Here is a 25,358-nt window from a genome sequence, read left to right as displayed (position 1 = left end):
TATTTCCAGAGCTCTACTCAGAAACAGACAGACACTGCAAACAGCATGCACTACAGGAAATGGGAGAAATTTTTGCTGGAGGCAACAGTTGTTCCTGCTGGAAATCACTGATGAAAGGTTCTACCAGGCTGTCTCCTCACTTCTCAGGACACTGGAAACAAACACAGTGCTCTACAAGGAGCCCTCCTCTCTCTCCCTGTCTCTGCCCTGTTTCTTCAGCACACAAGGCAAATGAACCTCAAGGATACACACCAGTTCTAACACCAGTGCTTTAGAATACACAGAATCTATGTTCAGAGAGCTAAGGAGCATAGAGCAGTTTTTTGCATTTTTGCAAAGCTGTCACAGGAACCAGATGTGAACAGCTTGTTCTAAAGGGCTATCTGGCTGTTACCTACTTACCAGTGGCTTAACTCACCCCTTCTTCCTATCCATCCTAAGCAGCTGTGGAGATTGCCCTAAAGCCACTTTACCTGATCCCAACTGGTACATTAACAGAGAACCAAAGATCCTGTGGCAGAGCACCTCCACTGAACCATCCACTAAGAGCGTGATGCCAAAAAAAAACAAGATGAAAAACTGACTGAGAACAGACCTCCCAGCTCTGCAAAGTGCCCTAAACCCTCTTATATTCCAGCACTTAACGGATTTTATACCTTTGGAGCAATTCTTGGTATTGGGTAGCAATTTCAAATTCACTAGGCTCATAATTGTCCCCAGACAGACTTCAGAAAAAAAGAAAGAAAAAAATGTTTTGTTTGCTGTGATTTAAAGTCTTCAAATTCTTCCTAGGAAAATTTTTATATTGCATGTAAATATCATACTGTTAGCTAATCATAAAAACTAAAATGCCTACATAAGCATTCATAAGCTGTCACCAAATTCTGAAACATATTAAAGAAGTATATTTTCAATTTTGCATGATTTTACCAGTCTCTTTGGAAAGTAAGGTGGGGAGTAATAAAGAAAGAGAAGCACTGAATAACAGTGCTTAGTTTTCTGGGGATCTTTTTATTTGAACTTAACATAACTTCTGTTGTTCAAAACTACTTCATTTTCATTCAGAAACCTTAGATTTCAATATCCTTATCAGACAGACAACCACAAATTGCAGTTCTACCAAAATGATCCAATTCTCATTTTAAAAAAAAAACCAATTACCAACATATTCCTACTTTCTGAAACTGTGGTTTAAAATACTGTTTCAAACCAAAGTAGTGCTTAGCAAAGGAGAGCTTTCATTGCTAAAATTTTGATATATAAGAATAATAAAACTTAAAAGTGAGATTGCATCTGTTTGCAATGAGAAAACAAGCAAGCTCCCAAAGGCAAAGGCTGTGGGATGTGCTATTCCATGCCTCTGATCCAAGCCTGTTGCCACCCTTTCATCCAAACTGAGAACTTCTGTGCTGCTTTCCTGAGGTGATGACAGTCTGAATTTGTGTGGTTTGTTCTAGTCCCAGGTACACACTTGTGTCCACTGCTGCTTGCCTTTTTACACGACCAGTTTGCACTGTGGTTGCACAGCTTCTCTGCAAACAGTCCTCCCATGGTTCTCTGTTTATTTTCTGGGTCTTCTGCAAGGTCCCGTCTTCACTCTAGAAGCTGGATGGATCTTACTGCACCCCATTTAACTCCTCATTTTCCCAGCAGGTTAAGCCAGACTGCTGGCACAGCCCTTTGTAAGTTCTCATTGCTGGATAACTTTTGTCTTAACAGCTGAGAACACATTCCAAATGTACCAAAGTTATAAACACTTATTTGGGGGGCTACCTGGAAAACATCTTTCAAGCACTTTTATTCCAGCTGTCACAGAGGGACCATTCAGCACTATACTAGCCAGTCCCCTGGGCAGACTCCCAAACAAACATCCCAAACACTTCAAAAGCAACAGAGATTAAGAGGAGCTGTGGCAACCCAGAGGGCTCAAACAAGCTGAGCACCAGATGTACCACCTTCCACTGCTCCACTCTTCTGCCCATGGAGAGGAGGATGGTCCTTTGCAGGGCTTCACAGCAACCTTGGAGCAGTAACTATAATTTCTCTTCATAGATGGAATGGAAAGGGAAGACAAAAATAACCAGAGGCAATAGTTATTACCAGTATAGAGGCTGCCTTCAGCTTTCCTTGTTTGATAGTTAAGAGACAGCCATTTATTTTATTAAGCTGCCAGAAGATCTAACTTCAGTGATTTTAAGTTATGAAGAACTTGAGTGCATAAAAGTAAAAATATTCTGAACTTCTTTCAGCACTCATTATCTACCCATTTTTTTAAATATCAGGAAACTGCAATCAAATCAAGAGCTTTTACTGAAGTTAAAAGAACAGCAAATGATCCATTTAAGCCAATAAAATCCAGAGGGTTTGTCCTGAAGTTAGCAAGCACAGCGGAAAACCAGTGAGCTCTTATTACAAGAAAGCCACAAAGTATCTGATACTCAATGCCATCATCTCCATAATTAAAAAAATTAAGGACATCAGGCACTGTAAAGCCTTGGTAACTATCAGTTAGAATATGTTCACTGTCCACAAGCCAGCACATGCATTATTAGTCCATGACTCATTAAAATCACTGTGTGTGGCATGGGTTTGGGGACATAAGAGTATTAATGATTTCTTCCATCTTTCTGGACCTCCAAGGTGAGGCTCTTGTGGCGCAGCTGGTTAAGACCCAGTACTGCAATGCCGAAAGCCCCGGGTTTGAGACTCCACAGAGAGCCTCACCTTGGAGGCAATGAGCGCTGGTGGTGCAATAAAGGTAATACAGTGCTTGAGAGTGAGCTAGTCTGTGGCTGTGAGTTTCACCTTTTATTGGCCCCCTGGTCTTGCACATGCTCAATAGGGGGCCTGCCCTAATTGGGCACAGGTGGATTTGATACCGGCTCACACCCACTTCTCGGTAATCAGAGGTGTCTGATTGCTTTGTTCCACTACAAAATGATGCACTGGATTTTCTTTGCCTCCTTCCTGCTCAAGGAGGGCTTCACTGTGCTCAGCAGTACAAGATGGGTAGAACCCCCTTAAATCATGGTCATTAACTGCATCTCACCAATGTGGTTAAATAATGAAGAAACCTGACTGTATGTGCTCTAAGTTTGTAAATTCCTCACCTGCTCCTCAACCCTGATGGCAGGCACTACTTGCACATGAACCTACCCACCACTGCACCAAATCCTGCAAAGAAATAGAGTGGCACTTCCTTGTTAACACCTTCTTTAACTCCTTTTTAGAGGCCAATTTTGGCTATTCATGCTGTCAATAGGATCAGATGAATATGGGAAACTCATTATCTAAAAATCAATTGGTAATTCAGGTGTATTCTGAGACAGACAACTCAAATGCAAGCAGCTTTCATAGCACATCAAACCACCACAGTAATAAAACTAAAAGATTTGGCAACACCAGTCTTTTATCCATCTAAAATGATGAGTGTCCAGACATGAAGAGCAACCCAAACCAACTCCACAGAGGGGCACAATCCTAGCATGTGTAGACAATATGTCTGCATAGTGATTAGGACAGGATGACAACCAGAGATTCAGAGTATTCCAGCTCTATTTCCTGTGCTTGTATGGTACTCCTTGTCCAGCATTTATGCATACATAGTCCAGCAGCTAAAAGGATATTCCAGTGCTCTCTGCTCTGAAAGATCCTCCTGCCTGGTACAGCAATCGGGCTGCAGCTGAAAGAAATTCCATGGTACCTAATTATTCTGACTGCTGCTACAAAAGCCCACGGCTGAGTTGTATCCTGGACTAATAAATTTAAATGTGACAGTGGACTACACTAACTTAGATCTGAAAACAGCACAGGAAAGACCAAAAATGCATTATAAAGCAGTTCCTAGGAGGAAAGTAGATGACATTTGGTAGTCAGCCAAATATTCCCCCAATCCCAACATGGGTGCCTATGCGTACCCATACATGGAGCATTGCTGAAGGAGCTACAGGATACAGCAGAACCATGTTCTGGAAGCTGTCAGAAGAGCACTGGGATGGAGGAAGAAGCAGTTTGCCCATCCAAGCAGAGGTCAGATAAGGAAGGACACAAAGGTCTTGAGTACACACAAAAAAATACAGTTTATAGGAGCAAGCAAACATCTGGATTAAATTTTGTTCTGAGATGTAAATATTATGGTAGGACTTTGACACAATTAACTCAGTTATCTATAGGGCTGAGAGTAAATGTACTACATGTGTAATATAGTTTTCTGCAGTTGTAATGAAATGAAGAACTTTAAGGGATCCAAGTCATGTAAATCACATATAGATTTCCTGATATCACTGTTGTAAAACTAATGATTACTAAACCATAGATTCATAGAATAGTTTACATCAGAAAGGACCTCTGATCAGGTCCAAAGCCTGCTCAGAGCTGAAGCCAATGACTATTTCAGTAACTCACCATATAAGAGGAAGTGGTGATACTGTAGAACAGTGCACCCATAGTATGGTTTACTCTGCATAGTTTCCAGTGGTTAGACAGCAAGCTTTAAGAGTGGGAATTCTTATTTTATGACAGCATCAATCTCCATGTTGTGATTTTTTTCAGTTGCCACTTGGATAATAGACCTTTTCATTATCTTGTTCTTTTGCAGAAGGCTCATCTGCACTATTTGGTTCTGGATCCGATCTAGACATCAGAGTTTCCACAAAGTTCCCAGAAGAGTGGCATGGGAAAATTGAGAAATTTCACTTTTACCATGAAGATGAGGTATTTATATAAAAGCATGTATTATACAACATATAATATACGTGTGGGCTGCTCTAGTTTTATCTCTGTGAAGTTACAAACCATAACAGACTGCTAATTGTAAACAGAAAGTCAAGGATAGAGTAGTTCTGAAACTTATTTGTGAACCCACACTGACCTCAGTACCAGCACCAGGGTAAAACAATAACCTGGGGTTTAAAACCACTCCACTCTAAACACTACTTGCTCATAGTGAAAACATGATCTAGCAAGGAGTACACTGTACAAAAGGAACTTCTTATTGTCCAGATTATAATTAAAGAGCAGTGTCTAGTGTTTCACCCTCCCATTGCGATGGTTTTTAAGTCATGGGAGACTAGTTAGATCTGATTAGCCTTTCTCTAGTTTCCCTGGACTAAGATATCTTTTACTATTGCAGCTGGGTCCCAGGATCCCAGCACATAAGCACCAGAATGTGCATTAGGTTGTCCATAAGATGTCCCAGCAAAGTCAATGGAAAGACTCAATGTTATTAGCTGTGAATATTGAGTGCAGGATTTAGGGTCTTATCTGCAGAATTGTGTGACTGAATGCCAAATTTTCTTAAGATATAAATCAAATTTAATTTTATTGACCATAGTTATAATTGTAATGATATACAGCACATGAGTAGAAGTTGAAAAAGCGCAGTGCTTAAAGCTGACATATCTATACGAAAAGTGTAGAATGAAAAAATTATTTTTTTAGATTTGTAGGATTTTATGGAAAAGCCATATGTTTATTTTATTAAAGTCTTGATTTAAGGGATGGGATTCAGTATGATAATTTCTTCTGAACTAGTCAGCTGCCTGACAGTAGCACAACTGCAACATGTAATACAGCATGTTATGTTTTCAGATCTCAGTCAGGATCATCCACCTCTTGAGTGAGGTCCCCAAAAGAAAACCCAGGCATTTAAGGAGTATTACACAGATCAGTAGGTTGCCCTCTTCCCTCTCAGTCAACACTAACCCACTGCTAAGCAGTGACAGCCGCCAGCCTGACAGGGAAAGTGCTGTCTTCTGAAACAGCAGTATGTGGTCATTAGAGTTGCCACCAAGATTCTTAGCTTAAGCAGCACCACCTGGGTTGTGTTTCCAGGGTGAGTATATTACACGCAGCAATCCATACCCTGCTCCTTCCCCCTGCAGCAGCCTCTGCTCTGGGGAAGCCCGGGCGCTCCCACGCCGCATGCCAGCGGCGGCCGCTCCGTGCAGAGCTACCTGCGGGGTGAAGGCACCTGCAGGATGCTCACTAGCAAATGTTTCCAGAGAAAGTTTGGCTTTTGCAAACTTCGTCAGTTTTAAAATATAGCGGCGTTTCTCTTTACAGCATGTACGCTGTTAAATAAGTTACAGAAGCACGCAAGAGGGAAGAGGGGACTCTTCTCAGATGCACGCAGTTCAAAAGAAAGGGAAACATTTGTCCCGCGGCTGAAGCAGGAGCAGCAAACCGTTCCAGCAGGACCCAGCAAGCGAGCATCCAACCCAGCCCCAGACCCCGCCGCGGCCCCTTGCCTCGGCCTCCCGCTCCCCGCAGGGCCCTGCCGCCCGCACTGCAGCCCCCGCCGCCCACGGGCCCCTCCCTGGCCGCCCTCTCACCCGGAGGGGCCCCGGGGGCACCCGCCGCCACGGGGTGGGACCGTCCCTCCGCCGAGCCACGGCCCCGGGGCGGCGGTGACCGCGGGCTGTGCGGAGGTACCAGCGATGCCGAGCCCCGCCGGGCAGACCGGGAGGCAGCGGGCGGGAGACTGGAGGCGAGGAGAGGCGGGGCGGGGCAGGACAGGCGGCAGAGCTGGGCTTACCTGAGGGGCTGGCGGGGCCGCTCCGCTCGGCAGCGGAGAGCGGCTGCGAACGGGAGCGAAGGCGGGAGCACCGCCTCCCCCCTCGGCGCGGCCCCGAACGGCGCTTCCCCTCCCGCCCCCCTGGGAGTGCCGCGGGCTGAGGGGAGCTGCCGCCTCCCGCCAGCCCCGTTCCCGGGCAGCCGCAGCCCCTCTCAGCAGCACAGCGGTGAGGGAAAGGTCCCGCTAGGGAGGCACCGGGCCCCCTGTTCGGAGCTCCGCAGCGGAGTGGAGGACGGGACCCGCTCCCTCCCGTCAGCCCCGATAGGGACGCGGGCTGCCAGCCCCACTCCCTCCAGCTCCTTCGGGCTCCCGGCTGCAGTGCTCCCGTCCGGGCCACGCCACTCCCGCCGCGCCCCTCGGCCCCGCCACCGGGTCCTCCCTGCCAGACCTGGCCCTACGCAGCGAGGGAGAGGCGAGGGCAGCTCCTGCAGCCCCGAGGAGGAGTGTCTGCCCCGGCCGAGGAAGCTCTCCTGGCAGGAGAGAGCCGTGGGGGTGCCCGCGGAAGCAAAGCGTGCCGGTGTGGTCTGGCTGCTCAGCCCCGGGCCGGCAGCATCCTTTCCCTACCACCACCGTGGTCCTCACGTCGGACTCGCACTCCCTTCCAGGGAAGCTAACCAAGGGAATCGTCAGGGAATGGAAATCCCGTTCCCCACGTGGAGGGACTCCGGGCCAAGGCAAACAGTCCCTGGTGAATCATGGGGGGTGTCTGCCACCGCGGCAAGCCTGTGGGAGCCTCCGTGGGAGAAAGTGCTGGGGGAGGCAGGAAATAAATGAGCCAGGTAGAAGGGACCATTGTTTCTCAGTTCTTACGGCAGTGGCACAGTCAATAGTCCGAGCGGAAAAAGCTGAGTACGGAGTTCATATTGACACTTACTTTATATCAACATACTTCTGTATGGAAGAATTAAACATAAAATTCCTACTTTGTTCCAACGAAATTGTGATTTCTGTTTCAACAACAGTGAAAGCCATTCCAAATGCCAGAGGTGAGCTGGACTCAGTGTTGTGCCCAAGAGGAAAAGGGATAAAATCGCCAAGCCATGCCAATTCCAGTGCATCAGGTTCCAGCAGGGCCCAAACAAGGAGGAGGTTGGTATCTCCTAGAGTTGCTGGGATGGTGAGCAAATTCTGGAAATCAGCAGAGCTAATTTTGGAAGGCACAAGTAACTGTGAGACAGGTGTACAAAATCTGATCCCTAAAAAAAGAAGTGTAAGTGATGGACAAATCTCAAACTGAAAGAGGCTGAATTTACCCCATCTTTCAACCTGAGCACTGGCTCCTGGGCCTCTCCTGTAGCTAAAGAAAAGAGAAAAATTAAAAAGGCAGATGAACATTGCTAGACATTACAGCAAACCCAGCAGAGCCAAGTGCTGAACAGTTTACCTTTGTCATGTAGCACAGGATGAGCCTGTAGCCATGGTCCCAGCTAATGCTCCATCAGCTCAAAATTCAGAATATGTACCTCTCAACATTTCACTGTGCTGGGGCTTGAGGTGCCAGCTGTGTTGCCAAAGGAAGACAAAATGCAGGAAAGAAAGTATTGTGTTGAGAAGATGATGTGAGTGCCCACAGGCCGGGCTTGGCTTCAGCTACATCTTACACATAAGAAATCCCAGCACCAGCTCTTCCCAGAGGCCGTGCATCCTGCTGCTGTTGACAGGTTTAACACAGGGAAGATATCTCAGCTGGAGTTTGGAGGAAAGGGAATGATGGCAAGTAAACCAGCACTATAAGGCACCTATTCTTCTAAGACACAGCTTAGAAGATGGGGAGATTTTTATTTGACTTGATTGATCACCTTTTTACCATTTATTTAATACTGCACTGACAGTTACGTGTATTCCTCAAATTACAGAGACCTTTCACCACTTGTTCTTCCTCACATCACGAGCTTCTGTGTCCTCCACTCCCACAATGTGACTTCTTTTCTGTTTGGTAGAGGCATTTTTCAGTCTATCAAAGATCTGGGGAAATGAGAAGAGCCAAGTCGGGATGTGTTAATGTTAGAATAAGCTGGAGGATTCTATCAAGACATGCTTTAGAATCTGTAGGCAATTATAACTAACTAGGTACCAGAGGCTTTCTGAATCTTCTCTCTCCTTTCTTGTCTTCTATCAGTGCCTGGAAGGATCATTCTAATTCTGGAACAAACTCCCAGTAGTGCAGGCTGCTTTTGACCTTCATTATACACATAAAACCAGGGGAACTGAAATGGATCAGTCTTTGAAGGACTAATGAACTGGTAAAGAGCATGCATTACTTTTGTCTCACACTTCTGTGTTGATTTTGTTGTGTCTTAGTTCCAGATGTTTGAGGATTAGGATCTTGGCTGCCTCTGTACTTGATTGCAAGAATCAGATCATCTTAAGGCATCTGACAAAGGCTAATAACTTACTGGAGTGCCTGGCCAGACAATATACAGCTTTACCTCAACCCTTTTTGCTTTGCCATCTCTTACTACCACTGCAGGCTTCCATCTTCCAGGCTTCCCATGGCTAGCAGCTGAAGTCTCCTGAAATGGCTCAGAGAAATGGGCAAAAAGGCAAAACTTTGGTTATTGAAGCCCAGATGCTGCAATTAACAAGGGTTTTCCTGCTGAAATTCTTCTGGAGTCTTAGATTCCTTAAAACGTTTTGAAAGGAGACAATGAGAACTCTTGCAGCTGCTACCTGAAAAGCAAGTATTTGTCATGTACTTAAGTTACAGCATTTCTTCATAGTCCTTGGAAGAAATGTGTGGTTACTATCCAGGTTGAACAGTAACCTGGCATTCTGAAAGGATTCCATCCATTCCTCTGCCTGTGTTCCTGATCCGTGCCAGCCCATATCTGTGTGTTCCTGCCTCCAGTTCCCGACTGCTGCCGACTCCAGGAGTCCAGCCTGGACTTTCCCAGGGCTGCCCTGCAGCCTCGGTGGTGACGTGAGAGTTACTGGGGGAAAAGGGGGGAGGAATGTGGTTTCCATTTTCCTGTATATTTGTATATATTTAGTAATTTTTCCTATTTATCATTACTGTTTCATTAAAGTTGTGTAGTTTAGTTTCCAACCCATAAGTCTCTCTCCCTTATTCTCTCTCCTTTCTTTATCAAGGAGAGAGACATTAATAGAGAGCGTCTGTCACTTGGTTTAATTGCCAGGCCAGTGTTAAACCGTGACAGATTCACCAGTGTTGACTGGTAAAAAAAATGTGATATATGCTATCATCAGTGGCTGGATTCAATGAAGCTCTATGCTGTTGATAATCTACAAACTGACTTCATCTGTGGACAGCACTCAACTAGATGAAAAATTGTCTTGGGATTGCCACTCTGCCAAGTATATTCACAGGCTTCACTTTTGCTATAACTCTCAATATGTGGACAGTAAAAGTGTATTTTCAGTATTTCCCCAGATAATTTAAGGCATGTCACTCTGAAATTCAACCTTGCTTTCTTTCCAAATCCATGACAATGGTTCTTTACTCACCTCTTGGGACAAAATTGAGATCACAGACACCAGGAGGTGATCTTACAACATTATTCAGGAAGCATGGAAGATGCTAGCTCCAAATCACTCCTTGCACAATGAAAAATATTCTAAATATAGTGTTGTGTTTGAATTTTCACTCGTGTCTGGATCATAAGTGAAATAACAATGTTCTTCATCAGTCTTAGGTAATGTCTGTGTTGTGCTCAAAATAGGCACCCAAATTTCATCTGAACTACAACTTTGACAGAATTTAGGCAGTCTGGCTCTCAGCCTAACAGTGTTTGTACAGAACCATGGAGATCAAAGATTGAAAAAAGGAACTGACACCAACATCTAAATTTTGGTGATTCAGGTGGCAAGGCACCAAGTGGCAGACAATCCAGACAAATCCTTTGGTGCTTTTGGGGTATCATTTGCAGCAGAAACACCTTCATGATTGATCTTGTCATTGCTGTGGCTCCTGACTTAAGATTTACCCTGATTTCATCTTTGATGAAATTAGTTGATGATATTACCACTTTAAAAAGGAAGCAGACTGTCTTGTAGCAAGTATCAACAAAAACACAGTAGTTAAAGACATATACTGGTCATATTTATTTTAAAAAGGTTAATAAAAATATTAGTGAAACTTACCTGTCTCTGAATGACCCAGATGAAATAACTTCTGCTGAAAAGCTACTAGGGTAATGTATATTAATTAATACAGATAACTGTGGCTATTATGAACCACTTTGGTGTTGATTAAATCTTGCATACTGGAAGCACCTTTTCTTTTGGCTGTGGTACAGCTATGATGCTGACGTGAGGAGGTCTGACTCAGGAACCATCTTGAGGATATAATAGAAGGCACCAAAGCCTGCACTGATCTTACATTTAAAGGAGACTACTCATGGTCAAGTTAAGCATATATTCAGAAGTTTTGGAGATTTCTTAAATAAATCATCAACCTTCAAAAATCTTTTACTTCTGAAAGTTTGGCCCTGTAACACCTAAGTTTGTGGCAATGGCCCTAGGAAAATTCTGTGCTTCATGAAGTGCATAGGAAATAGAGATGTTAATTCCCTTTGTTGCCAATTCTATTCCAACACCTATAAGACAAGACAGCCTGGTCCTTGCTGCCAGGACTGTCCAGAGGAGCTGAGAAAGGGCAGTAAGTCTGCGTGGCTCTCCAGGAGTCTTTGTGCTGGCCACCCTGTGCTGGCATTCGGGAACACCTCCAGGGCAGGTGCTCCAAGCCCCTGTGCAAACCTGGGAGTGTCCTGCACAAGACACCAGGAGCCACTTCTGCATTTTTTAGTGAGCAGATTTCAGCCCATTTGTGTTGGGTGTGTGGTAAGAGCACACAGGGGGTCTCAGGTGGCTGAATGGTTTCATGGAGCTTGAGCATGAGCTGGGCACCAGCCTGCTCAGCCCTGTCCAAATTGGTGATGTGTTAAACATCATTTTTGGATCTTTCCCCTTACCAGAGCCCCATAGGGCCAAGACAGGAGGTGAATGCCAAACTTCACAAGCTGTAGAAAACCAGGTTCACAATGTAGAACTGTAGGCACCCTGAAAGCAGTGAAATGTTGAGCAAGTTGAAGCACTCATAAGGCTGGGCAGCAATTGAACATGCTGTCTAGAGATCAGTTTTGGGGCTAAGCATCCAAGTTATTTTTTGAGCCTTCTACATAACAAAAGATAGAGAATTTCCTGAATTAATTGATTCCTAAAGTAATTTATGAATTGTCTTACAAAACCAGTCCTTTATTGCTGAAAAACTTGCCAAGAAGAAAAAAATCTTATCATAGATGAAGGATGGAGATGTACTATAACAGAAAACCAGCTCGTTTCTAGTCTGATTTTTCTATCTGCAGGTTTCTCTCATTAAGTGCTGTTACACTTCTGTTGGCTGCATTGAAGACACAGTTTGCTGAAGTTTTGTTCCTTATGTACTTACTTATATGGTGTCCTTAAGTCACCTCCTAAATCTGAGTTATTAAAGGCACAGCATTTCTTGAGTTGTTCACTTGATGACATATTTTCCAGCTCTCTAATGGTTCTTTCAGGTCTTTGCTAACCCACTCCAAAGCTGTCTAAATACTCTGCTTGAATTATTTGCAGCTTTAAGGTATAGGCAAAACAGATTTTTTTTTTCCTTTTTATTGATGATTTTTACTTTCTTTAAAGTCATGGATGAAGAGTTTTAAGTACCGTGGATTCAAAAACTGGTCCTTGCAGAACTTCTCTTGAAACTCAGTCACTTACTGAGTAATTTTTGCTCACATACAGCTGAGATTTATCAGCTATTTTGCAATGTATTTCATATGTGCAATGCTGTTGCTATATCATTTTAGTTCCCAAGTCAAAATATTGTGTTCTACCAGGTAAAGTATCTAAGAAATGTCCAAAATGCAACTTTTACACTCAAGCCCATACTGATCCATTTCATAGCCCCTTTATAAAAAGAAAAGAAGATTCTTTGACAATGTCTGATTCCCCATGCAGTCCTGTGTTCTATTATCAGTTTTCTGAGTACTGCAATCAATGACAGAATTATGGAAAAATTTAAGTAGTAAGTGACAAAAAAAAAAAAAAAAAAATTCCTCAAGGATGCTGGTCAGCCTCTCTAACTTATAGCCTTGCATGATGAATTTTCTGCAATACCTAAAATCTAGATATTTAGTATAGTAACTCTCCAAAAGATGCTTTTTGGCTTTGCAACAGATCTCTGTTTTTTTAAAGACTGAAGAGGAAGAAAACTTTGCAAGAGAAATTGTAGTGAAAGAACAAAGGATGAAATGCTTCTTGAAAACACTACTAAATATAGTAGTAGGTGCGGTATATAAAGACTATCTGAAAGAATTCAACTTGTTCCTAGTAATGGTAAAAAAAGTTCCTCACCCTACCTGCTACCAAGCATCTGGAAAACCCATCCAAATGTAGGATGGTATTTTCCTGAAAAAGGCATCAGAGCAGTAAAAGTATGAAATGCCAAAGAATATTTGTAGTAACCATGGAGCAATTTGTAGCTGAGTATTAAGTAGCCCACACCTAAATGTTGCTCCTGCACAGCTGCACAAGGGCACTTTTGGAAACATCTGATATGTTGCATGATGCTTGATATACAGCTGTTGCTGGGCAGCTTTTCCTGAGCTTCACTTTCTCACAGGGAGTCTACTTTTCTAGACCTCTGGAGTGTTTACAGTGTCTGCTCAGCATAATGATACTTTGCTTTTATTGTACTTTATCTTTTCAAATTACTACACCAGAACTTCTTATCTAGGATGAAAAATTGAACTGCAAAGAGAGGAAAAAGCAACCAAAAGATAACGATGTATTGTGTTATGTTTTCAGCTTTTTTTTTTCCCCCTTTCTTTTTCTTCTGCTAATTCACAAGATAAAAAAACCCAAATAAAACATATCTATGAAACAGAAACCAACCAGTTCCTAGGATGAAAATGTTTCCACAGATACCATTACTAAATATCTGTGAAGGAAAACATTTGCATTAAAAAAGATGCAAACGCCAATATTTTTGTAGGAGTAAAACAAAAAACCTCTTTAATTGCTTTTTCTTTATCAGAAGCAGAGCAGGATCACACAGTAGCAGGAAATTTAGGCTGACCTTCGCAACTGATAAAGTTAATTTAATCCTCAGAGCTAATGCAATGAAGGAAATTAAACTCATTCCAATTTTTTAACGATTTGGTGGGGAGAAGAATTAATGAAGTCACAGAAGATAAATATTTGTAACTAATTGCCAGCTCTCATCACTGGTCCTTTACTTTTATACCCTTGCTGCCCCCAGGTGAGTGCATGTGATACTGCCCAGAATGACTGCATTCATATAAACAGCACTGATCTCCCAGAGTGTCCCACCAATTCGTTACTTATCGAGCAGTCTTAAACTGGGGTTCTGGTGACCCACAAAATAAAACTGTAATTTGCCTGTCCATCTGCTTTTCTCTAGAAAAGACAAGATGCTTCTGTTTGCCTCCGGCCCAGAGAGAACCTTAAAGATCTGCCATTCATAAAGTAGAACATATCTGTCTTATTAAGATGATATGTGTATTTTTAGGAACACCTTGGCCCTCCTGACACTGAATGTGCTCAGAGGAGGTGATGATCTGTCTACCAATGTTGAACCCCTGTCTCTAAATTCATCTTTGCTTCTGTTGTCATGAAAGGACTGAAATGTGTGCTTTGAATAGGGAAACAGCTTCAAAATTTCAGGTGATGAACTCCCCACAGTTCTTGGTGATGAAGTAAAAGGCATCACCAAAAAATAAAAAAAATTGTCAGACCCTCAAAAAAACCACCAGAATTATTTGGACATGTGGGTGAAGGGTATATGAAAACAGAAACTTGTTAGACTTAACAGCAGGACGTACTGAGGTACTGTAATGGAGCCCAGGGTCTGGGCCACAAGCTGTGTTTGCCTCATCCCTGTTAGTGCTGCTCATGCTGACCTCAAAGAGCCAGCACAAGTCTGTGCTCTTGCAGAGCCTCCACTGTGCTGCATCTCCCTCTCTCAGAGCAGCTGCATAGCTCTTGTGTCTCTGCTGGCCAGCAAGCTTCTCCAGTAAGCCAAGTAGCCAGCTCTACTCCCTGCCTGATCCATCTCCTTGCTGTTTATTCAGCCTTCAAGCAGCCCCGTGGCCTCTGCTCAGCCCAAGTAGTTGAATCCAGCCCTGCCTATAAAGGACAAACCTTTCAGGGCTTTCTGAAAACCCTCCTGTTTGAAGGGCTTCAATAATCTGAAAGAAAAGAGAGGTAATTCCTGTATTAAATTTCACATAAGTTCTTCATTAAAATAAATAAATATTAAAATAAATAACTATTGTAGCTCATTCTCTAGGGCACAGCTGTAGAGCTGCCTCTTTTACTTTGAAAAAACTTTTCTGGCTGGGTGACAATGAGGTTCCCACTTGTGTTGCTTTGGTATCTTATTCTGCTGGAGGTAGAGCCAGGCTGCAGGCAGAGGGTCACAGATCTGGCTTCCACACCCTGCTGAGCTATTCACTTGAAAAACTGGCCACATTGCAGAACCATTTTGGGTCAAATCCATGGGTGTGGAGACATCATTTACAAATACCAGAGTCCTTCCCTGAGAGAACTCTTATCCTGACATATCAGAGCCAAGCCTCCCTTTAGATAACTGTGCCTGCTGTTTTGGGTTTCTCAGAGCTGCGTGTTGCAAGACGAACCTCTTTTAGGGTACGGCGCTTCAAGGTCCAACCAGGTGTTCTAGCAGAGACAAACAGTGCTCCAAGCCTATAGCCCACAGGGTTGACTAGTCTGGATCAATGCTGTTGCTCTGAGAGCAACTGACCTCTCTACTGGCTAGCTCGGGGGGGAGCCCTGCCTGTGTCTCAGGACTCACCTTTTATTGGCCCCCTGGTCCTGCTCATGCACAGTGGGGGCCCACCCTAATTGGGCACAGGTGGGCTTGACACAAGCTCATGCTCACTCCCTGGCAATTAGTGGCACCTGGTTGCCTCGTTACACTCCAGCTGTGAACTGAGATAGCACTGGAACTTCTCTGTACCATAGGCACTGAAATTCAGCAATAAATATTTTTGGTTTTTTGGGTTTTTTGTATGGCACCTGACTACTATTTCTGCATGTAAGAGGGAAATGTAAATGGGAAGGATATAACTTGGGTCCAGAGAATCTGCCTCTGAGGAGAACCACCTCTAAGGATATGGTTTAGCTCCAGAGAATCAGCTTGTAGTCATCTGTCAAAGTAGACAATTTGGTAGAAATTTTACCACTATTCCTTTTAGGTTTAACAAAATAAAGCTGTACATTTCATCTCATTATATCAAGTAAGAATAGGGCATCACCCATTCCAGTGTTAAAAGCCTGAAATAGGGTTTGCATAAAAACTAAAAACCAGGTTACAGGGCAGTTATATTTCTTCCTGATCATAGCAGAAGAGAAAGACAGCAGCAAATAGGCCAGCCATGTTTGTAGCTGTGAAGCCTATCAGTGCCACAAACCTTGTCTCTCTGTGCTGTTAGAAGGACATACATGAACCTTTCCTTCCCATACTCTGTCCTAGTTGCTGCTCTTTGCTCCTTTCTGCCCCTACCAGTAACCACGTCTTCCCTCTTGCATATTCCAAGCATCAGTGTGGAGACTTGACAATATTAACAAAAATTGTTTAAAACTACCCACAGTGCCTCTAGTTGCTATATTTTGGCTAACATGGTGTGGAATACACTATTTTGAAAGCAGAGAATTTAGAATTTCATACCTATCATTACCTCTGCTTCCTTGACAAGCTTTTCTCTGGCCATATATCTATCTGTTACAGTTTCTGGTAATATATAAAGTCTGGATTTTTTTTTTTTTTAATAAACCAGACATCTTCTCAAAGAAGTAGAGCCAGGCTGGCCTGGCTAAAATAATGGTCATTAGTAATTGTTTTGGAGAACAGGAGGTACTTACAAGCATAAGTGCCACATTGATTTTTCACCATTACAAATGCCTCTTTGCTTGCTCCAGTATGATGTAGGGGTGAGTGTGCAACAAACAGAAGCTGCATTGCTTCATCAGGAATAAAAACATGGCATGAAGATGAGGGAAACTGGATTTCTGCCTCACCATGCATAGGCTTTGTGAAGCCTGCACTGCCCTATATTTCAAAAAAATTAGAAGATTTCAGCAGACTATCTACTTGTATTTCTGGTACTGTTAAAGTTTAGATTCTTATTTGCTGGCTTTGTATCCATTTTTATAATGTTCTATGTCAATATACCTTGAAAACAGTTTCTTTCCACCAGTAAGTTACTAGCAATTATTAAAAATAAACTGCTATATTAGATTTTAAGATAATAAAACATGAGAATTTGAGTAAGCACATGCTCATAATACCTGGGAGAAAGGGAAAAATGCAAGGAATAGTGAAAAAAAAAACAATGTTAGCAGCAAGCAGTTCCCAAGGCATTGAAACTTAAGAAAAAAGGTTTTCAGTGGGGTTTTGTGTCCCAGATATTAGACTGACTATTAAAAACAAAAAGCCAGAAAAGCTTGTGTGTGAATTCCCCAGGATTAGACAAGGAAATGGAGAATAAATTCAACAAATGAGGATAAAAAATCTTCAGCTGGAGTTCATGTCTCTTCATATAATCCAAAGGACCCACTTCATTTTTGGGAGAGAGGAAACTTGTCTCCCATGAGGATCCTCTGGTACATTAGGAGAGTTGGAATTATGTTACAGGATTTCCTCCCTCCTCCCCAGCTGTCTATCTGCAGCATAGGCAGGAATGCCATGAGTTTGATGCCATAACCTCCCAGCCCTCTTTAACTCAAATTGGAAAAAATCCAAAAGGTTTACTCCTAATCCAGTTAGGAGTACTGGCAGGACAAATGCACTAGCACTTAGGCACACATGGTGTCTGAGGAAGTCTTGATTCCTTAGTGAGACAAGTTAAAGTCTACAGAAATTTTGTGTGAATTAGCACATTATCCCTATAGTGATGTGGAGAAAAAGTAAACCCAGCTTTTGGTGTAGGTCAGTGTAGTCTGGGTCTGTAATCACACTCTTCATCAGACCTGGCAAACTTCCTGCAATTCTGGACAATGAACTAAAAGCCTGATTTATCTCATTATTGAACAATAATTTTTTGAATTTTCTGTTCTATTCTCCATTTTTTTCAGCATGGAGGGAAAACAGGTGAATGGATTAGTGAGTGGACTGAAAAAAAATTGTTGCTTATGTAATTTACAGAGAAAATCCTGCCATGCCAGATTGACTGGACAAGAATTTGTGCATGTTTGTGCTTGTCAGACAAGAAAAAAATATTTCCATAATCTTGAGGAAACACCTTTTTATTGTAGAGAAGTTTATATACACAGATGCGATGTATTTACAACCAGCTTTTCTAAAACAGATGACTGTTTAAATTCCTTCACAAATCTGTCAAGAATAAAAGAAATGAAGCGCAGAAGCCCAGCCAGCCAGCCCAAACCACAAACTCATATTAATTCCTGAAGATAACTGTAATGAGATAATAATAATAGTACATGGAGTTATTCTGAAGGAAGCAACAGGACTGTGACAGGAATCAACAGATCAGCTCCAGAATTGGTTCAGTCAAAAGCGTTGCTGATTTTTGTTTGATCTCAGTGTACATGAACCCTGAAGTAAAACAAAAAACAGATAAGGAAGACAGGCAGAAAAAGTCTGGCCCTTCCTTCCCTGGCATCTGTGAGGACAGGTCACAGTGACAGCCTCCGTGTAAAGAAGTGGTTTGACCTGCATTCCCCTGGAAAGATATCCAGAAAAAGGCAGGAAAATCTCCACCCTTCTTCAGTCTGCAGATCTGAGCTAATGCACTGAGGGTGAGAATGGGTGTCTTCCTTAGGAAGGGTGTGGGATTCACATGCTGGCCAGTCACAGGAGAGATGGCACATTGGTATCTCCTGGTGCCCCTTCAAACCTTGGCTCAGTTCTGCACCGCCCTTTACTCAGGGCAGTGCACAACAGCATCAGTTCAGCTTCAGCCTGTTCTATCCCCAAATGCAGAGGAGACAACAGAGGGGGAAGTGATGAGAGGAAGAGACACATCTATATTTCCTTTTCCTGCTCCTTTAACCTTCATCAACAACAAAAAGTTACATGTGCAGGAGGCACTTCTCTGGTGAAGGAAGGAATACCTCACACAAGCATTCATGAATGGATGAGTCCCATGAGACAGATTCTCAGCACAACCAGATATAAAGGGAATTTACAATCCCCACACGGATGTGTATGAGAAACACAGAAACATAGATGCTAATGCTCAGTGAACTTACATGCATAAGTTTCCCAGAGGTTGGGAACATATATCTTAGCATCTGCATAATTTAGTTCACACTCAGCAGAACATTGCAATATTTACAGACACATTCCAGTTGTAAAACAGTTGCATATTGAGTGTGAAAGACACAGCTTTGACACCTAACTGTGGGAGTTCAAAAGCAGCAATTTGTTGAGTTTAAAATATTATTTGTGAAGATGGTGAGGAGGAAAAAGGTGTGTAGGCAGGAAATGAAAATTACCAGAAGATGATAAGAAATGGGGTTTTTTGAGCTTTAGTGTGGTTGCAGGCTGGGACAAAGTGAATCTGTATAGACCACAGGTTCTGGCTTGTAACACACCACAGAGGGATTTTCCTATTCTCATTTCCCATGCTTATTCCTCCCAATTAAATTTGTTTCCCATTAGCCAGGTTGATGAGAATAGTGCATATAAGACTCTTTCTTTTTGCAGTCGTCATTCTTCATAGCATAATAACTTAATCAATTCTTGCAGAACAGGAATGAAGTGAAATGCCACTTTTTGGGACTTGGTTTGTATTCTGAAGGTGACAGTGGGTATAGAAGAAACACATTTGTAATGCTTTGGATGTTTTATCAATTAAAAAAAAAAAGTTCCACTCTGAACCCGGTTGAGAATGCAGAGTTCTATGTTCTCTAGCACTGCATGTCAGACATGGTGGAAAAAGCTATTAAATGACTACCATAACTTTAGCTCTATCCAGAATTGTTCTGAAACAAGTTCACTAGATTCTGAAACACTACTGTAGTTGCAGCAAATTCTTAAAACTATCTACAGAATTTGAATCATACAATTTAGGTTTCAATATGTCAGCAAAACATCAAAGTATAACCACGGAGGTTGTATCCCAGAAGTGAAATTATCAAACTATTGCTCCAATGTCTGAAAAGTAAAGCTATCCTCCCTAGGTACACAGCACTCTCTCACTTATGCTGACACATAAGGTGGAGGTGGGTCTTTAGCAGTTCCATTTGCAGAATCATCATATGGTGGCAGCAAGACCTGCAGGAAAAGAAAAAATGGTTATATTTTTTTAAAAGAAGCCAGCAGATAAAATTTACAGAAAAGAAAACCTTTAAGGCCTTCACCTAAAAATATATTTAAAAGAGTAATTATCAAGCAGGAGCAGAATAGTTAGAAAATGAAACATTATTAACTTGAAGTTCCTCCTTTTCAATTTGTGAGTCTGTTTTCATTATGAAGGAAAAAGTTGTTTCTTCTCATTTCTAACTGACTTCAGTGACTGCCTGATTTCAGCCAAAGACCATTTACTGCTGGTACCAGAATTTGTTCAACCTGGTAGTGACAGCAGCTGCTTATTCTGCAGCTATCTTCTGTCAAAAGCACTTAAACCATGTCACCTGGAGGAGTGCTCAAACCGCTAATCCAGAGCAAGACCTTTCTTTGGAATAGCTCATTCTCTCCTGGAACAGCTCATCATTATTTTGGACAAATAAAGCAAATGAAGAGCACATCACCCACTGTCTCAATAAATCTCCAGTTGTGTCCTTCTGGGGCATTCTGGTGTGAGAAGGAAGATCTCCCATCTCCCCATGAGTCCTTCGGTGAATACTTGAACATTTGATAAAAATTAGCACAGTTTTAATCATGTATCATCCCCATTCATAGGAGGCCAGGAAGCTTCCTAGGACATGGAAGATGCAAGTTCAGACCACACAGGGTAGAGGAGGGATTTGAGTCAAGATTTCTACTTCTTTAAGCAAGCATGCCTGCTATCATGCAATTTTTAATTGCATCAGCACTGACACTAATTAGCGTGCATGTGACAAGGCAAAGGAACTCTTGGTCTGTGAATCCCAACAGAGACTGAGGATAAAACAGATGTCTGAATGAAGAATGGTTATAGATGCCCTAAAATAACTCAGTATCATGTAAGAATAAAAATTGTAGTGGACTTGCAGAGATACTTTAAACAGCTGAGGATCAGTTATTAATAATGGAATTTCCAGACTTATCAGCATTGCTTCTTGGTCATTAATGAGCACATGAAGCTAATTATCTAAACATACAGAGGGAAAATCCTGGTCTCAATAAAGTCAGTGGAAGTTTTGCCATGAGAGGATTTCACCAGTTCTTCAGGAAGCTGATAAACTGCCTTCTGCAGAGAAACCTCAGTAATCAACTTTTCTGGACTTCATCCAAAACATAATAAAATCAGTGGGAATGTTTCTATAGGTTAAAGTAGGCTTTGGATGAGGCTTATATGGGATAGTTCCAAGGGTGATTCACATTATACTTCCATAAGTTTACAGACATGGGCTGATGACCCCATATTCAAATACATCTGTGCATGTTTGTTAGACTACAGAATGGCTACCTTGGCATCTTCAGCCCTTAGTCAAAAAAGTTTCATTATTTATAAAAGGAAATTTTCACTCTTTATTAATACCATATGTTTGAGCTTGTAAATGCATTATACATATCCACTGCATAATCTGAAAAGCTTTGTATCAAAAGGCATTTTAATAAAATATACCAACTTAAATTGTGCAAACAGCTTATGGCAGACTAATTTTCTAGTAAAATTGGGACGTGTAGAACTTCAAGTAAGTACTGTGATAAATGTGTTTTTCAATGTAACCTAAGTAAATGTAACCTAAAGCATGTGAACTGTGAAAAACACTCCCATTGAGACCCTCTCCTTAGTGCTGATCACTGGTTTAATAACAGGATTTTGAGTAAAATCCTTCTATTACTAAAAAAGGCACTAGTTTCTCAAATATACTGAAAATGTGTTCATTAGATGATAATGAAGCAATACAATTAGTAATTAAATCTGATCTGCAAATGAGACTGAAAATGAGTCAAGTTCACTTGGTGAAGATTTAGTCATCGTATTGAAGTCTTGTAATGCTAAACCACAAACTGGAGTCCGTTCTGCTCAGGTTCAGAGTCCATTTCATCATGATAAGAAATAATAGACACAACCCAAAAAGCTGTCCATCTTCCATGTCGAAGGGCTGATTAAAAAAGGGCAATACCTCCTTCTGTGCTCTGCTCCTTTTTTAGATCCCTGTGTCCTAAGATTACTGTAATTGCCTCAATATTGCTACTTCAGCATTGAGGTTACTGTCATTTGATATTTGATATATGAGTGAGCTTCCTCATTCCCTTCACTTCTTGTAGGAAACAAACTCTGTCTGGTAGAAGAGCCTCCTGGGCAGGCTTTTACCTCTTGGGAGGTGAACACCCCCCTTTGCTCTATGGACCTAAAATTCATACGTGGGTCACTGGCCCTCAGAAGACACTTTCTCACATAAGAACTGTTCAACAAGAGGTGAGAGGAGACACGGATACCTAGAAGAGTTGTTTTGGAGAAGCCACTACCTAAATCCTAGTGCTTATGGATTTCTCTGGGAATATTCAAGTTCTGTGAGGTATGAACTGGGGACACCACTAGAAATGTTCAGAAGTTTCACAAGGAAGTATTTCCAGGGGAAAGCTAAAGACTATTTGCCAAATGTCTTTAAAGTTGATGGTCACTTTATTGCTGGCCAAGGTTATTTGCCTGAACAATTCTATCAGTGATGACTTTATAGGCTTCCTGCCCACACATTTTTGTGTTTAAATATTCAAATATGCCAGTCTTGCAGCTCTCTGACATGAAGAGAATAGTGATAAAAAACAAGGAGTGTAGAATGAGCAGAATTCAAAATCATTACATTTGCCTTGCAGTGTTTGAGTTAGAAAAAGAAAATATGGAACAGCTATTAAAGAAAAGTTAAGATGAATTAATATGATAGGCAACACCTGGAAGAAAGCACTTTGTGGAATACCTGGCTCTGGATGGGACCACAAGTATCTCACACCATTAGTATCCTTTAAACTAATTTAACTGTCTTACTTTCAGTCAATGTGGTTTTGTTACTGTTACTTAATCATCTGTCAACCCTGAATCCAAATAATCATCCTTCTGCTTCCATGGAAGTTTAAGTAACTCTTCAACCACTCTGGAGTTACAAATCTTGCAACTCTGACTCTAAGACTTCCTTTTAATTATTTTTTACAACACTATAGTCTGAAGCCATTGCTTTTCCTTAACAATTTTTTATCTTTTCTCAATTAAATCTATTTTGGAAAAAGAGACAAAAAACCTAATAAAACCTATATTATTTCAGCTTTTAACTGTTTACTGTTGAAATGGTTAACAGTTCACAAAATCTCAAAGAAAAGATAATTCCATTAGAATTTTAATTGAATTTAACCCAAAGCAGCTGAGATGAAAATCTAGATCAGAGTAGTTTTTCCTTCTTTTGTGTTAATTTTAATTCTTAATATGGTTTAATGGAAGTGCTTTGGACAAAACACAGCAGTTGTTCAGGCAGTATGTTATGCTCTCCAGAGACATAAAATGGAAGGCAGCCACTGAGCCAAAGGGTGAATTTAGAAACTGGAAAAATAGAAACTCACTATTCAGTCTTATCTAAGAACAAAATTAGAATGGATGCAGTCTAAAATAATTCAAGCAGGACAAAAATACATGCACATTTTAGGTCCCTGGTATTCCCCAAGGCAGAATATCCACTAGGACAACTGATGCATTTTGCTTCCTAGGCACTTCATTTGAGCACCTCCTTGTTGGTCGTGAATTAAGAAAAATGTGTGTTAGTTCCCCTGGATATTCTAGGACTAATGTTTACAGGATGTTTGAGACTGTCACTTACAAGTTACTATAAAAAAGAAAGTACAAAGGACTCACATTTTTTGGAAGCCAAATTTTTTTGGAATTCAGTGATCCTTGTAAAAAGAACTTGTGGCTTTTTATCAGTAGACCAGCAAGCAAGATTGGAAGATTAGATGGTCACAGGGTTCAATCCTATAGGATGCCTAAAATCCAGAGGACAGAAGCTCCTAACCTCTTTCACAACTTCTAGAACTCTACTTAAGAACCATGAAGCATTTTAACATCATTGTTTAATACACAGCCAGAGAAGGAGGTAACGTTATATGTTTGTATAGTTGCCTGGTGATAAAAGTGCTGCATGGAGACTGAGATGAGAGCTCTAGGGCCTCCCAAACCAACATGGTTCAAACCCACAGATCATAGAATCATAGAATCAGCTGGGTTGGAAGGGACCTCAGAGATCATCAAGTCCAACCCTTGATCCACTACTGCTGCAGTTCCCAGACCATGGCACTGAGTGCCACATCCAGTCTCTTTTTAAATATCTCCAGGGAAGGAGAATCCACTACTTCCCTGGGCAGCCCATTCCAATGCCTGATCACTCTCTCCGTAAAGAAATTCTTTCTAACGTCCAACCTAAACTTCCCCCGGCACAACTTAAGACCATGTCCTCTTGTCTTGCTGAGAGTTGCCTGGGAAAAGAGACCAACCCCCACCTGGCTCCAACCTCCTTTCAGGGAGTTGTAGAGAGTGATGAGGTCTTCTCTCAGCCTTCTCTTCTCCAGGCTGAACACCCCCAGCTCCCTCAGCCTCTCCTCATAGGGTCTGTGCTCGAGTCCCTTCACCTGGTTGCCTGGTTGCCCTCCTTTGGACCCACTCCAGGACCTCGATATCCTTCCTGAACTGAGGGGCCCAGAACTGGACACAGTACTCGAGGTGTGGCCTCACCAGCACTGAGAATCCTGGGGCAGAATCCTTGGGTCCACTTCCTTGGACCTGCTGGCCACGCTGTTCCTGATACAGACCAAGATGCCATTGGCCTTCTTGGCTACCTGGGCACACTGTTGGCTCATGTTCAGCTTCCTGTCTGCCCTATGGATGCTCCACACACAAGGTTTTCAGCTAGATCAGAAGGACCATTTTCCAATCTCCTGTTGTCACAGTCCAAGGTATGCAAGAACCCATGGGCAAAGGAAGAAAACTGGAGATAATGTGGCTATGAAGCCTCATGGTTAGGGGGCTTTAGTGGGACAGGGAGTCCTGAGTGCTGGGCTTTGCTCCTAATAACATTTAAGCATTTTGGTATACGCAGTCTGGTTGTATAATACACAGAAATAATCAAAAACTAACCCATAAGAAATACTTAGTTGGTATCATCCAAGTGGTTTGGATAATTGTGTTACATAAGCATCTATTATAAACCAGATGATACAGGATGACCTTCTTTGGAAGAATAGGAATCTACCAGTGGTTATCACATATTCAGTTAATATAATCATATATAATTTCTTATTTTTTACATCCTGATTAATCTGGTTTTGGAGAAAAGGTTTTTTTAGACATTGCTTAGAAATATGCCTAAGAAGAAACACAGGCAAATATTTGTATATTCAAACAGTCAGAAATTAATCTTGGCCCAAAGGTGTTTCTTTGGAAGGGAATTGCAAAATTTCAGTAATCGCCCCATATTTTTGCAGCTGATTCCACATTTATCTGAACCTCCAGTAGAAAATTTTCTTTCTTCAGCATATGTACAAGTTTTCTCACTTTCCTGCAATTATCCTGTTTGAACTCAAGCTGTATGATGTCAAGTACATTGCTAGAGTAGAAAATGTGCTTAGTTCTGTATAAGCCAAGCTAAA

The 25,358-nt window shown here is 41.9% G+C and overlaps 2 protein-coding genes across 2 annotated transcripts in view; both read right to left on the bottom strand.

The window, feature by feature from the left end:
- Positions 1-6,593, bottom strand: part of MATN2 (matrilin 2) — a 68,803-nt gene extending 62,210 nt beyond the window's left edge. The window contains exon 1 of the mRNA XM_030445459.1: positions 6,536-6,593. The gene's annotated coding sequence lies outside the window, so the exon portion shown is untranslated. The remainder of the gene's footprint in view (positions 1-6,535) is intronic.
- Positions 6,594-19,375: 12,782 nt separating this feature from the next.
- The window catches only part of LAPTM4B (lysosomal protein transmembrane 4 beta), a 56,603-nt gene continuing 50,620 nt past the window's right edge, over positions 19,376-25,358 (bottom strand). Inside the window, exon 7 of the mRNA XM_030446387.1 lies at positions 19,376-19,853. Coding sequence (XP_030302247.1) covers positions 19,779-19,853 — 75 coding nt within the window. The 3' untranslated portion in view covers positions 19,376-19,778. The remainder of the gene's footprint in view (positions 19,854-25,358) is intronic.

Source organism: Calypte anna, chromosome 2, assembly GCF_003957555.1.
Source record: "Calypte anna isolate BGI_N300 chromosome 2, bCalAnn1_v1.p, whole genome shotgun sequence".
NCBI classification, from domain to species: Eukaryota; Metazoa; Chordata; class Aves; order Apodiformes; family Trochilidae; genus Calypte; species Calypte anna.
Note: the sequence above shows the minus strand (reverse complement) of the source record. Positions and strands in the feature narration are given on the sequence as shown.